Source organism: Phycodurus eques, chromosome 17 (assembly GCF_024500275.1).
Source record: "Phycodurus eques isolate BA_2022a chromosome 17, UOR_Pequ_1.1, whole genome shotgun sequence".
Taxonomy (NCBI): Eukaryota; Metazoa; Chordata; class Actinopteri; order Syngnathiformes; family Syngnathidae; genus Phycodurus; species Phycodurus eques.
In genome coordinates, this window is record NC_084541.1 from 12,706,347 (window position 1) to 12,720,973 (window position 14,627).

The following is a 14,627-nucleotide window of genomic DNA, read 5'->3' on the forward strand; positions in this document are numbered from 1 at the left end:
TCCGTTCCAGCCTGCCCCATAAAAAATTGTAGTAATGTTTTTAATAAGAAAAATAGCAATCTACAATATTGTACATTATAACAACATAAAACAATGACATCATTGAATAGAATGTAAAGTGGTGGTGTGCGACTTGGCCACCGGGAGGAAGTATAATACAGTCATGTAAACAAACGAAGACGAGTTTCACTCAACCACTGTAAGTAATATTAGTGTTTTTCACAAAGGATAAAGATATAGTTTAGTTTGACAGTAAACTGGGAGGTGCATTAAACCACTTGAAGCCTCTTTCTTTGAATATTTATTCACTATGCCAAACCGTTGCCTGTCGTGAAGTGAGTTGAATTCCCTGCCACCATACAGTGGTCCTATCTCAAAGTTTTAGCTTGTAAGTCAAAGCAAAAGTACGGTTTGTATCTAAACAACGGCTTGTATCTTGAAAACCACGTCGGCTCACTCTTCACTTCTCACTTCTGTGTCCTTTTTGATGAGGACTTAGGCCTATTACCCTACTGCATTTATTATTGGTCATGAAGTACCTGGAGAGCTAAGTATTTTTTTTTTTGGTAGTATTAGATCTAAAAAAAAAAGAAAAAAAAAAAGGTTGAGAACCACTGATACAGTCAAACTGCTTCCACTAAGTCACAACCGACGCGAGTCCCGAGGCCTCCACTGGACCGCTTAAACTCCTCACAAAAGATAGGAATACCAGTACACACGCACACACATCCACAGAGCGGACGCCAGTAAACTTCCTCTTCCTCCTCCTGCTGCTGCTGCTTTCATGCTCCACCCATCCACACACCACAACCATGCACAGACACACTGAGCAGAAGTGAACGGAGCGGGTGTGATCGGGCAGGACTGATGACGGTGAGTAGCTTTTTGACTCTTTGTGAGTGTGTCTGAATACATATTTTAATAATAGCAAACAGAAAAAACAGTAACTTGAGTCAAGCAAAGATAGGATATTCCAAGTGGCCCACCACCGGACCATGTTTGTAGAAGTTGACATAACACATATTAACCATGATATAATTATGTTAACATCACTGATAATTATGGAAATGACAGCTATTATTAAACAATATTGAATTACAAGTACATGTATGCATTGGTTGCCCTGGTGATTTAACCGCAGAAGACAAATGGATACCACTATAAAACAGTAAAATGTAAATTTAAAGGGTAATTCAACTGTTATGAGAAAAAAAACAGAAAATTGTCTCATTGGAACACATTAACAATAAAGTACTTCAATAATACTGACAATCAATATAGCAGTTGATTCTTTTTTTCAATTTGAATATTTTACATTTTTAAATTACTGTTATTATATTCCATGATATGTTTTGATGGTCGTCTGATTTTGGTTACATTATTATAGTTGGTCATACTTCATTCTGGATGCTGCTGCTACTGGCGTTGGATGAAGAGTAGCAGTGACAAACCTTTCCTGCTTGACTTTCAACACACACACACGCGCACGCACACACGCGCACACGCACACACACACACACACACACACACAGTTCCTCTATTGTCAGTCTGAGAGACTATGAGAGGCACGATTGTCAGCAAGATGGCATACTGTAAACATGGATGTCTTTCGCACACTCGCATGAACTCCAGTCGGAATGTGAAATCAGTGGAAAGACAGGTTCACCTATCTGCACATCTCTCTGTAGTACAGTATTACTTGGTATTGTATAACTATAACATGAAACCACAGCAACATAGAAATAAAAACTGGATTCACGTCCTTTACATTTTCATTAATGAAGTGCATCTATTTATCTTGACTAGCTGCTTAGCTTTTCTATTATAGCAAGCTAGTTTTCTTTAGCTAGCTAGCTAGTTAGCCTATCTGTCCAATCTGGCTACTTAACCATTAACGCAAACTAGTTTACTCATAATATTGATCTATCTTGACTAGCTACTTAACTTACCAATTTAAGCAAGCTCATTTTTTAATTACAAAGATGCTATTGATGTATCGTTTAACAAGCGAGTTTTCTTCTATCGCTCTGTTTTATCTAGCTACATAGCTTATATATTTTATTATTTTTATACAACCGCGACCCTTGTGAGGAGAAGCGGCTCAGAAAATGGATGGATAGTTTATTCAATATCTGGGCTAGCAATATAACTTCTTTCTTCTTCTTATCTGTCTATGTATCGATCTATCATATAAGCTAAGAGATTGTTGGTATAACATATTTAGCATAATGCTATTGGTATTGTTGCATTTCAAAATCGTATGTGAGTCAAAAAGACAAATACTGTATACTTTTTGTTCATAACCATCTTTTGCTTATCTTTGTTTTAAAAAAAAAATACAGTACCACACACAATTGACACCAAAGGTCAGCTGCCATTTTGGAGAGAGGGAACTTCTCACCCGACAAATTTGGGATTTCTGCTTTTTTGCAAGAACCGCCCACCCCCACTCACACACACCAAATAACAAAAATAAGATGATGCACCTGCAAGAAAGCCAACGTTGAGCTATTATTAGAAATGTTCCCGTCAAGTCTTCGTCCGTGGGATGAGGCAGTTCCTCAACAGGTCAGCAGACACAAAAACGAGCGAGATTAAGTAAAAATAGAGGGCTCAGCTGACCAGAAGGAAATGAAGCATTTTGTTACTTCCTTATAATGCTCGCATAAAGAGGACTCGTTCGTTCGTTACGGTCCCATTAAACTTTCAATAAAGATAATAGCTTAATGTTATTATAATACTAAATTGTTTGATGATTAATTTCCCTCAGTGTATGACACTATAAAACAATATTGTGAAACCTGAGAGCATGGTTATCAACATTCTAAGACATCACTATCATCATTTAACATGACTTTGAAGTTGTGTTTTTACACAATGAACATGTTCATCAGTCACTTGTAGCTGCTGCACTTGACTGATATTCATTCTTCTTCCTCTTTTTTCCCTGTTCACAATACTTCCCCTTTCTTCCACTCAATCGTTTCTTCTGTCCGGCCGGTTTACAGCTTGCAGTTTTCACATTAACATACTGTGACACGCACATGACTTGCTCGGTTCTTGTCATTTTAATAGCATTTATTAGAAAATAACATGAGGATTTGTTTTATTGTAATAGTAATAGGAACCTTTTCGTAACAGAGGCCATTTCAGTCATGAAGTGAAACAATATAATCTGATGATAGATTTTTTCCCCGTCATATATTACGAGCTAAATGTTTTCAGGCATTTTATTACTAAGAAACTGAAGAATTTCTCAAAGTGTGACATTCGAAACGTGTCGTTTTCATTTCAACATGAGACCACAAGGACTTTTTGCTTAAGAAAAGCTTCCTTTTTTTTTGTTTAACGTTTCAGTTTCCACATTCCAACATTGCAACACATTTCTTTCACAGTCCTCTACGTCTTGACGGCAAATTGCCCATAGGTGAGTGCACCCTGCCTCTGGACCAAAGTCAGCTGGGATAGGCTCCAGCTCATCTGTGACCCTTATGAGGACAAGTGCTCTAGGAAATGGAGGGATGTTGTAGTTGATCAACATTGGCCCTGCAGTAGATGGGGCTGGGTCAGCAATGGCTCATTTGTATGAGGCAAAACAGGTGCACTGCAATCTTGATCCTTGGGGTATTTTGACAAACACGTCACAGGCAGGTTCAGAAACCTGAAGGACTCTTTCAAACTTTAGCGAAAAATGCATGTCTACTTTAGATACAGGAATACTAGTCCTAGTAATAATAGTAGTAGTTATAGTAGTGCCTAATTTCGTAAGCGTATTGCATTCACTTGGATAAAAATAACCTCCTGTTTTTCTGAGTAATTTTTTTGAGGGCTTTGTTTTTTTTCCCGTTTTTCTGACAATTTTTTTTCCACCTGCTTTTCTGACCAATTTTTTTCTGAGTTATCGGGACACATCGAACTCACGCGAGAACCTGCGAACTGCAAGTGACTCTTTGCGGACTCACTAATGGCGGATTACTGCTGGGCCAGGATTGTGGCACATACGCCGGCGAAGCCGATCCCGGCGCCTCAGTTGCACACCATGCGGGTCCAGTGTTTTCATCAGTCTCCTGATCGTCTCTTGAGTCACCACGTAGCCAGCCTGAGTGCATTTTAAATGCATCATCTTGTCATAGTCACAGTAGATATAGTAACAATTCATGGATGTATTTTACAATTTTTCCCTTGTGCACATGATTTCCTGCTCTATTCTACTCCATATCTCTCTGCAACATTTTTGGGGTGAGTAAGACTAAGACTTAGAGAGTGGCTGGGAGGGCATCTTGGCAGCCTCATGGATGAAGCTACTCCAGCTGGTTGTAGGCCACTGGGAGATTCTAGCATCTTCTCTCTCAACAGGCTGAGGAGGTTGAGGTTTGTGTGGCTAAGCTAATGGGATCTGGGAGATGTGAGCAAACCTTATGAACATGATGTCAAATAACAACAGAAGATAATGTTTTTGTTAAAAACAAAGTGCAAGTGGAGGTTGAAGTTTGTCGAATGAGTGAACTGAGCAGACCTCCACCCAGAGTGAGATGAGGGTGGGGCCATATCCCAGGAGTCTGGGCTGAGCTGCATTCTCACAGTTTGTATTTCATTCTTTGGCGCCATGTCCACAGGAATAATACGATCACTTTTTCTGCACGGCAACTATGCGCATAACTAACGTCAAGGATCTCAATACTATTTCCAAAGATACACTGGCCTCCAATTGAGTTAATACTCCAGGTCTGTGTTGAATTTACAGGTGAAGAGGTGATTATCACGTGAATGATTTGATTTTACTCAAACCGACAGTAATTCTTTGAATCAAGTTGACTTGCCACATCAATCAATTGTGATCATATAAGACTCCAGCTACAATAGAGACAATTTGTAATATTGTCATGTAATACAGAAGTGCCTTGTTCTGTGGCCATGTTCGTAACTGAAAATGTAGCATTTGCAGATCTTCAAACACTGACACGGACAAACTCTCCTCTCTTCTCTTCTCTTCTCAGGAGCCAGACGATGGGATGTAACGAGTCTCTAAATAATTAATTGAATCCAATAAGACGGACAGGTAAAGGCAGAATACTGTGTGTCTCCCAAAAAATACTGCATTTGTGTGCACTTCTCTAATTCAGTTTGCTCAAAAAAACAAAAACAAAAAAAATGCATTAATGAGGACATAATTTGGAAAATATTTGGGTCTCTAGAGTGCCTGCCTACCTACCATGCATGAAATTAAACAACCAAGTAAACCTTTTGTTATCTGCCAATGAATGTTACCTTCTGATAAGTAGCTCATACTCGATTCCTCTGTGCAGTGGTCAACACGGTTTGGGTGGGGGATCGGTTATTGTGTTTGCTGATCTTTGAGCTCCGCCGCATGCGGCACATGCATAGAAGTGATCAAAAATTGAAAGCAAAGTGTATGTAGTGCTGCCTTCATGTGTGCAAAATGACCCCCACACTCCACCCTGGACTTCTTTTACCCAAGTCGTCCCTGCTTACCTCGTCGCAGGCCTCTAGCCCCATCCCCAGTCGCAAGCTGTACTCGGCATTGGTTCAGTCGTGTATCAGACAGGGTGAGCCTCCACTCACTGTCATGACACAGATAGGACCGCCCCCTCAAAATAGGCTAAGCTTTGCTAGGCTTGAATAACAGGGTGTAAGTATTCTATAATACTTGATCCTTTTGACAAAAGCATGTCACAGGCATGTTGTTAAGACACCCGGGAATTGTTTTTAATTGTGAAAACAATGTCCCCTTTAAGTGTTAAACATCCCTTCGTTTGACTTAATGTTCCCAATCGTGATTTAATTTTGTTATTTTGTGTTCGTAAGAGTCTTTGACTAGGTTCACATCCATCTCAGAAAACTGTACACACATTTGGTAAGTGTGAATTGATTTGTCATGTAAAAGGTGGTACAGTAATCTCCTGCTTAGTCAGTTCACCTATTCAAATTCACCTATTTGCGTTGTCCAAAGGCCAGTCTAAATCGGAGTCGGCGTCAACGAAGTTTTTTGAAGTGACACATCTCGAGTGAGAGGCAACCTTTGTAGAGGGGGAGAGCAAAGTTTAGCCTGGGTTGTTGGTGAAAGTTAGGAGAGTCTTCGCCATGTGTCCATGTATACGCACACTTCCTTGCTCTTGCATTTTTCAAATGAAAATCATGTGTAAGTCTTTTTTTCCCTTTTTTTTTTTTAAGGGTAATGTTGAAAGATGAATCTGAAATGATAATAAACTGTTTTGGGATAGTTTGTTATATATTTACAGTTTTAACTGTTATTGTCTCTTGTCTAAAGTTAGCTAGGATATGCGGGCCGATCAGATAAATTATATATGCGTGTGTCTGTCGCAGGTTGGCGTGATCATGCAGACAATCAAGTGTGTTGTGGTTGGCGACGGCGCCGTGGGGAAGACCTGCCTCCTCATCTCCTACACTACTGGAGCCTTTCCCAAAGAGTACATCCCCACTGTGTTTGACAACTACAGCAGCCAGGTGCTTCTCATCTTTAAATGTATTTGTTTATTTTTTTTAAATAATTACTATTATTATTCAATAGATATACGTGATATACGGACCAGTCAGTCCAAGACCAACCTACTGTATATTCAGTGGGGCCTTGAGATATGAGTGACGTAACTCACAAGATTTTCAAGATATGAGCCATCATTCGTCTGATTTTTTTTTTCAATCACAATAAGCAGCGGTTTGGCAAATAGTGAACAATTCATCAAAAAAGAGACTTCACGATGTTGAATGCTCCTCCCAGTTTAACTTTACTGTCAAACTAAACACAAAACAAAGAGAATTACATGTTGTGTATTCAAAAGAATCAAACAATGTTGCCTCAGCTGTTCAACAGTCCGGGGTCTCCGGTCTTCATAATGCGCCACACATTTCAATGGGAGACAGGTCTGGACTGCAGGCAGGCCAGTCTAGTACCCGCACTCTTTTACTACGAAGCCCTTTTTCCCTCTTTGGCACGGAGGACACGACGTCCACAATTTCCCAAAACAATTTGAAATGTGGACTCCCACAGAACACTTTTCCACATCAGTCCATCATAGATGAGCTCGGGCCCAGAGAAGCCGGCGTCGTTTCTTAGTGTTGTTGATAAATGGCTTTTGCTTTGCATAGTAGAGTTTCAAATTGCACTTACGCATGTTGCGCCGAACTGTATTTACTGACATTGGTTTTGTGAAGTGTTCCTCAGCCCATGTGGTGATATCCTTTACACATTGATGTCGGTTTTTGATGCAGTGCCGCCTGAGGGATCGAAGCTCACGGGAATTCAATGATGGTTTTCGGCCTTGCTGCTTACATGCAGTGATTTCTCCAGATTCTCTGAACCTTTTAATGATATTATGGACCGTAGATGATGAAATACCTAAATTCCTTGCAATTGTACGCTGAGGAACATTGTCCTGAAACTGTTCGACTATTTTCCCACGCACATGGCACATGGCACCCACCTGTTCCCAATTAGCCCGCTCACCTGTGGGATGTTCCAAACAAGTGTTTGATGAGCATTCCTCAACTTTCTCCGTCTTTTTTGCCACCTCTCCCAGCTTTTTGGGAACGTGTTGCAGCCATAAAATTCTAAGTTAATGATTATTTGCTAAAAACATTCAAGTTTATCAGTTTGAACATTAAATATCGTATCTTTGTCGTGTATTCAATTGAATATAGGTTGAACATGATTTCCAAATCATTGTAATTTGTTTTTATTTATGTTTAACACAACATCCCAAATTCATTGGAATTGAGGTTGTGTAATAGAAATTGCCATCGAAAACGCTTAACTGTGAGCGTCGATAGTCGTACTAATTTTGGAGCAACACATGCAGACAGAAAATACTATACAAATACTCCTTGGCATATATTTTTTATCCATATGAAAAATAACTAATATTACAGCATCTGAAGCAGAAGTAATACTGTTCTTCATTTGTGTCTGCATAATTTTATTGTACTGCATCCTCGTGGTCATGGCGGGCACATAAAGAGCACCACGATGAATTGAATTGCATTAGATCATGATGCAGGTACTGTTTAATTCTTTACATTCTATTTAATTTTGTTATTGCTCTGTTTTTTATAAAGTACAATATTATAGCGTGCGAGTTTACCTTATTAAAAACATACATGTTGCAGGGTAGGGCTGTAATAGATTAATGGTATTTCCATTTATTTATTTAATTGGGGAAAGACGATTTGAGATACTTGCGTTTTGAGTTCCCAGCATGGTCACAGAATCAATAAAACTCCTTTCTCAGGGCACCACTGTACTTACTTTGTGCTCGTGGTGCATTCAGGTGACAGTGGACAGCAGAATCATCAGCCTGAACCTCTGGGACACGGCGGGCCAGGAGGAGTACGACCGCCTGAGGACGCTGTCGTATCCGCAGACCAACGTCTTCATCATTTGCTTCTCCATCTCAAGCCCAGCATCCTACGAGAATGTCAAACACAAATGGCACCCTGAGGTTAAAAAAAAAAAAAAAAAGTCTGACGTGACGTCTTTGATTGACAGTTCTTGGTGAGTGTTCGGGGTTTTCTTACATTGCCTCATCCCTTTAGGTGTCACACCACTGCCCTGGCGTCCCCATTCTCCTGGTGGGCACCAAGAGCGACCTCCGAAACGACGTAGACACCCAGAGGAAGCTGAAGGAGCAGAACCAGGCGCCAGTCACTCATCACCAGGGCGTGGCGCTCGCCCGCCAGATCCAAGCCGTGCGCTACCTGGAGTGTTCCGCCCTCAATCAGGACGGCATCAAGGACGTGTTCACCGAGGCCGTCAGGGCCTTCCTCAACCCAGAGCCCATCGTCACCAAGAGGCCTTGCGTGCTGCTCTAAGAACCAAAACACCGACTGGACTGAACAGGTCTCATTTGTGCTTAAGAGACTTGTTTTTATCTTTTAAAAATGTGATTAGGATTTTTTTTTTTGTGATTTGTCTATATATGGCCTGAGATTGGCTGGCGACCAGTCCATGGTGTAACCCGCCTTTCGACCTTAGTAGACTGGTTTAGCCTCCAGCTCAACACATGACAAGCGCAATACAAAATGGATGGGTGGAATTATAAATAATGACTGGAAATAAAAATATTAATTCTATATCAGGTAATTTAAGTGGGTCTTCAAAATTGACCCCACCCACCTCAAAATGAGCCAGCAGAACTGTATGATTTTCTCCTATCAGTAAATATTGAGAAATGTATGAACATTTTCACAAAATCCGATCTTTTGTAATATATTTTTCTATGGAAATAAAGACTATACAGTAATAATAGATTGGGGGGTGGGTGATCACAAGTGAAGAAAGTCTTTCAATAGTGCCCTGAAATTTATTCCCTGAGATGAAATACATATACTTATACGTTTGAAGTTGAAATGAAATGTTTCCGGTGAAACATTGTCTCAGAATCTCTTTGATTGTGAAAAATGACAAACAACAAGAGTTCCTGCAGAGGCCTTTGGGGAGGAAGAGCCGACCGGAGATGGCATGAATTCTCCTACGTTTACGGATGTCACCTTTTCCGCCGCGGCGACTCCTCGGAGGCGGGAAGCCGTTTCCTCTTCCTGTCTGTAGACTCTTTCCCTTTCTTTCAAGCCGTCGTCGAGCTGTCAGAGGAACCTAAGGCCCGCCATGTAGTTATAAAACTAACTGCTGTTACAAAATGACCGAAAATACCCATAATATATCAGAATAAATATTTGTTTGATCTTTGCGTGATACAGGGTGTCCACCAAGTCTCTTTAATATTGAAAACGTATTACAAAAGCAATTGAAAATATATGTTCAATAAACCCCGATAAATGGTTGTTCCTTATCAAAAGGCACAAAGTATTGTGGTTTATTTAAAAAAATAGAAATGGATACAGACTCCGAAAGACATCCACTGGAAAGTGTAAAAAGACTTCATGGGCAAGGTGTGTGTGTATACACACATGTTTATAAAGGCCCTAGGATGACAATAAAAACTGAAGTGGCGCCTGATGGGGAAAAGCTCTCGCATACCTGATCTGTGGTCATATAACTGTAAAAAACATTTGATCAGATTTCAACGCGACACTGACTGTTCACATCACTGTGGTTCTAGACTTTTTATGGGCTCTTTAAGATTACAAAACATCATCGTAACCATTTTTAAAAAAGGAGACATCATAGAAACTAACACGTTCAACGGCACGCCACACATACATTGATGTCTGCTGTAGTACCAAGACTGGCCTGTGAGAGGCAGCACAGTGCCACAGGGCATCCAGACTTCCAGAAAATACAAAGAAAAACAAGTGGTAGTAGAAGAAAAAAAAAACTGAAGAAGCTAGGCTAACAGTTAGCTTAACTGGTAACTACATTGTGGTGGCAAATTCTTCCCAGGTCCAACTCAGTGTTGACCACTCACATAAAGATTGGCGATCTTAAACATTGAGGGGAGGAACAATCACTTTTAGCACACCCGACAACTACGGTAAACTTAAACAGAATTTAAACTGCGTCCTGTGGTTTTCAGTATTTTTTGTCTTCAGGCAGTATGGCCACCACCACAAATTCTTTCCCAAAGTCCAAGATCGACGTGGTATGGAAGGCCATGTTGGAGAAGACCACCAGGTACTCGAAGAAAGCAAACAGCGTGTAGACTGAGGACAGCAGAGCAAGCAGCGTCAATAAGTAGGCACAATGAGACCAAGTATTTATTTCTCCTCTGCATTTTGGCGTGGTTGTCATTGAAAATCAACATTTCAGAAAACATGGGGCAGGCTGTAGACTTTCCAAAATTCCATCAATTGTCCAATTGTATGTGGTATTTACCAGAAGAGTATGTCAACAACCATGTTCTTCATCCTCACTATTGAATTTTTTTGCAATTACAAAACGACAGCCATTCGAGTGCTGATTTTAAGGACGTTTAGCACATGTATGCATAAACGTACAATAGAACCTCCAAAGTTGAATCCCCCAAAAGTGGTACAATTTAAAGAGCCAACAATGACACTTAACATGACATAGGAAAAGGTCTGATTGCTTAATACAATAGGAACAATACAATAACAAACGAATACAGTGATTATCCACTCCACAATACTTGTGAATTTCAGCACTACTTATAAAACGCCACTAGGTGACACTCTCAATGTCAATGTGAGTACTGTAACTTCACTTTTAGACCCGTGCGATCTGATCACGTCATCTGAAATTGGGGCTGATCATGAAACTTTCAACTGAACGGAGAATATTGTTTTTTTCCACCCCCCAAAGGTCATGAAGTGACAAAATACTACTGAGGTATCATATTTACAAATGGAACTATAATAGCTTAGTTTTTTATCACAATGTGGTATCAGATTGGTGTGATGTAGATTTGGGTGCAAAAAAATGTGATCGGGACCTCCCTGTTTTAGTTTTATTTGTGTTTATTCAACAGTTGTTAACATCTCTTGTCACTTGTATGGCAGTCAAATGTTAAGAATGTTAAAATATCACTTAAAATATTGCCTCTAGTCTCCTTAAGTATCATCATAAATTAGTACACTCTGCGGCAACAGACAATTTCAGATAGGACATTTTTATTTTTTATTTTTTTTTAAAGTTGAGCTATTGAGCTATAAAGTCAACAAGCATCACAGAACAGATTGTGCTTTACTTCGGAGGTTCTACTCATTTTATCAAGGATATGGAGAGATTTTTGTTTAAAAGGAGAGTTTTAAGAAGGCTACGCATACTGTACATTCATTAAAATACATGCATACTTAGTCTGAGTCTTTAAAGACATCAAGTCATAAATAGGCTCACCTCCGGCCTCACAGTGTATGTTGTGGCGTCTGAAGAAGTACGCGGCAGCCACACAGCAGCTCAAGTTGAAGAGGAGCAGGCGCACCTTCCACCTGTACGACCTCAGCTCCTGACCCGGACAAAATATGTTTAATCGATTAAAGGCACTGCGTCCCCTCCAAATGTAACTCTAAATCATCGTAACACAGTGGTGTCAAGACAAATCTATCGAACAAGAAAAGCAAAACACACAAACACGAGTGGAATTTACCTCTTGGTTCACATAGTGTGTCTTGATCAAATACCACAATCTGCATGTAATAAGCATGTACAGTTGTGAGCTCACAATGAACGTCAGGAAGCCGCCTTTGTGAACAGCTGCAGAGAGAAAAACGAGATACTATTACACATTTTGTATACAGTTAACAATAAACACATTCTTTTTTAAGTCTGTGTAGAAACTGATTGGCAAAAAAATATATAAAAAAACGTCCTGTAATCTTATGAACCGGCATACTCACTGTAGATCTCTGTGGACGCTACATAGGTGAGGAGCAGCAGGGCACAGTTTTCAGACAGGTTGCACACGAACGCCAGCCAGCTCAGGAGCAGCTCCGGAAGCCTGGCGGCAAAGCGATTTCGGTAGAAACTGAAATACGTGGCAGCCAACAGGAACCGTGGCGCTGAGTGCAGCCCGATGCAGAAGCGCCAGATGTAGAGCTCCGGCACGTGGCTGATGGCAGCACTGATGGACGGGAGGTAGTTGGACACCTGGTAGAAGGTGACACACGCACAGAGTTTCATAGTATACCGATACTACATAAGTACCGCGATACCTCACCATCAAAAATGAAACGATGCCATGTTTTTAGTACTGGGACTTCTGCGGATGTCAGCAGAAAAATGGCTAAGAGGACGTATATTTCAGAGTCTGTACTTTTTAAACTCTTGCATAAGGATTAGAATCAACACGTCTGCCTTTACCAGTTTATTTTTATGCCGGTATCTGTACTTCTAATTAAGTACAGAGTGTGAGTACTTTTGCCACCTCTGGTCAGAACTTACATGACAGTGCGTGTAGTTGACATCTTCAAAGTGGTATATGATAGAAATGAACAGGGACAAAAGTAGGCCAGCCACAGGGAGAAGAACCATCCCTATGACGAAGATGGTGTAGGAAAGCCGGATTAGGGGCCGATCCCGTTCCAGACTGCTGTATGGGAGGTGGAGCATCCTGGCCTGGGTACTAGCAGAAAATAGAAACCGGGTCAGGGGTTTAAGTGGGAACATTATGGAAAAATAAACTTTTTAATGGCTTCTATACAATAGGATCTCTGGAATGCCTGTTCAAGCATAATATGAAATTAAGCAGTCAAGAAAATCTTTTGTAATGGGTCTATTTCTGAAAATAAGTCTGTCAGAGAGCCAGCCGGTCTACACAGTATTTCTGACATGATCAGCTAGGTTGGACAAAGCTCCATACTCGAGTCACTTTCAAGCAACAGGGTGTAGAAAGTGTACTTTAATTCTTGATCCTTAGGATATTTTGAGAAATGTTAAAGCAAAGCAAATTTATTTATATAGCGCATTTCATACACAAGGTAACCAAATGTGCTTTACATGATTAAAAGCATTTAAAAACAAATAAAAGCTTATAAACATTTAAAACAGAGAAGAAAAGAAACAAATAAATAAAAGTACAATTAAAACAGCACACAGTGCAAGAAATATCATTTAAAAATGGAAATACTCTAAAAAGCATGAGAAAAAAGAAAACGAGTTTGTTACCTGGATTTAAAAACATTCACAATTGGGGCTGACGTCACTTCTGTTGGCAATTTATTCCATTTGTGTGCAGCATAATAGCTAAATGCTGCTTCACCATGTTTGCTTTGGACTCTGTGCTCCACTATTTGACCCGAGTCTGTCGCTGCAGCATTCTGAATGAGCTGCAGTTGTTTAATGCTCTTTTTAGGGAGTCCAGTCAGAAGACCATTACAATAGTCAAGTCTACTTGAGATAAAAGCATGGATGACCTTCTCCTGGTCTGCTTGACACATGCAAGCCTTCACTCTGGATATGTTCTTCAGATGGTAGAAGGCAGTTTTAGTAATTGATTTGATATGACTGTTGAAAGTCAGGTCGGAATCTCTCAGAACACCATGGTTTCGGACTTGGTCTTTGGTTTTTAAAGAGAGTGACTCCAGGTATTTACTAACAGCAATTCTCTTTTCTTTATTGCCAAAAACAATTATCTCCGTTTTGTTGTGGTTTAATTGAAGAACATTTTGGCTCATCCAGTTATTTATGTTTTAGACAGTGACACGACACCTCAATTGAACTGTAGCCACGTGGAGACACTGCCAGATATAAATGTGTGTCATTTGCATAGCTATGATAGTCAAAATTAAAGCTCTGAAGAATTTGACCCAAGGGTAGCATATACACGCTGAACAGGAGGGGTCCAAGAACTGACCCTTGAGGGATCCCATAGGTCATTGCCATTCGATTATTAAAAATATATGGTAGGTGTTAAATCGTGAAAAAAATCACAGTATGTCTTCTTTATTTGCTTTGGGCCTCCACTTCACTCTAATATCTGCAACATACGCAAACCTCATGTTTATACGGCCTTGAAATAAATGGTTTTTGTTGTTGTTGTTGTTGTTGTTTTTTTTTTTTTAAATTGGATGCTCATTAATCGAAGCTGACAACGACAGCCAGCGGAACAAAGTGCTACATTATGTCAGTGTTCCATTTCGTCTTAAAGTGTGTAATCCAGTCAAGCGTGTAAAAATATTTCCCGTGACGTGACTCAACGTCGCTGCGCATCACTATTGTGTGTAATTAAATCCCTTCC

General features: G+C 40.1%; 2 protein-coding genes across 3 annotated transcripts; one reads left to right on the forward strand and one right to left on the reverse strand.

Annotated features, from left to right (window-relative positions):
* Window positions 1-760: 760 nt before the first annotated feature.
* rhogb (ras homolog family member Gb) lies at window positions 761-9,727 on the forward strand. 2 transcript variants are annotated; one of them, XM_061701684.1, is made up of 5 exons: window positions 763-873; window positions 4,998-5,059; window positions 6,346-6,486; window positions 8,307-8,477; window positions 8,572-9,727. In XM_061701684.1, the coding sequence occupies exons 3-5, from the start codon at window positions 6,358-6,360 to the stop codon at window positions 8,845-8,847; spliced, it is 576 nt and encodes a 191-aa protein (XP_061557668.1). In that variant the 5' UTR covers window positions 763-873; window positions 4,998-5,059; window positions 6,346-6,357; the 3' UTR covers window positions 8,848-9,727. The 2 variants fall into 2 exon arrangements, with proteins under 2 accessions (XP_061557667.1, XP_061557668.1); XM_061701683.1 differs by lacking the exon at window positions 4,998-5,059 and having other exon boundaries at window positions 761-873.
* Window positions 8,825-14,627, reverse strand: LOC133415568 (post-GPI attachment to proteins factor 2-like). The gene is made up of 6 exons (XM_061701681.1): window positions 13,556-14,627; window positions 12,833-13,013; window positions 12,289-12,538; window positions 12,039-12,145; window positions 11,789-11,897; window positions 8,825-10,635 (listed from the first exon to the last, which is right to left on the reverse strand). The coding sequence occupies exons 1-6, from the start codon at window positions 14,062-14,064 to the stop codon at window positions 10,505-10,507; spliced, it is 1,287 nt and encodes a 428-aa protein (XP_061557665.1). The 5' UTR covers window positions 14,065-14,627; the 3' UTR covers window positions 8,825-10,504.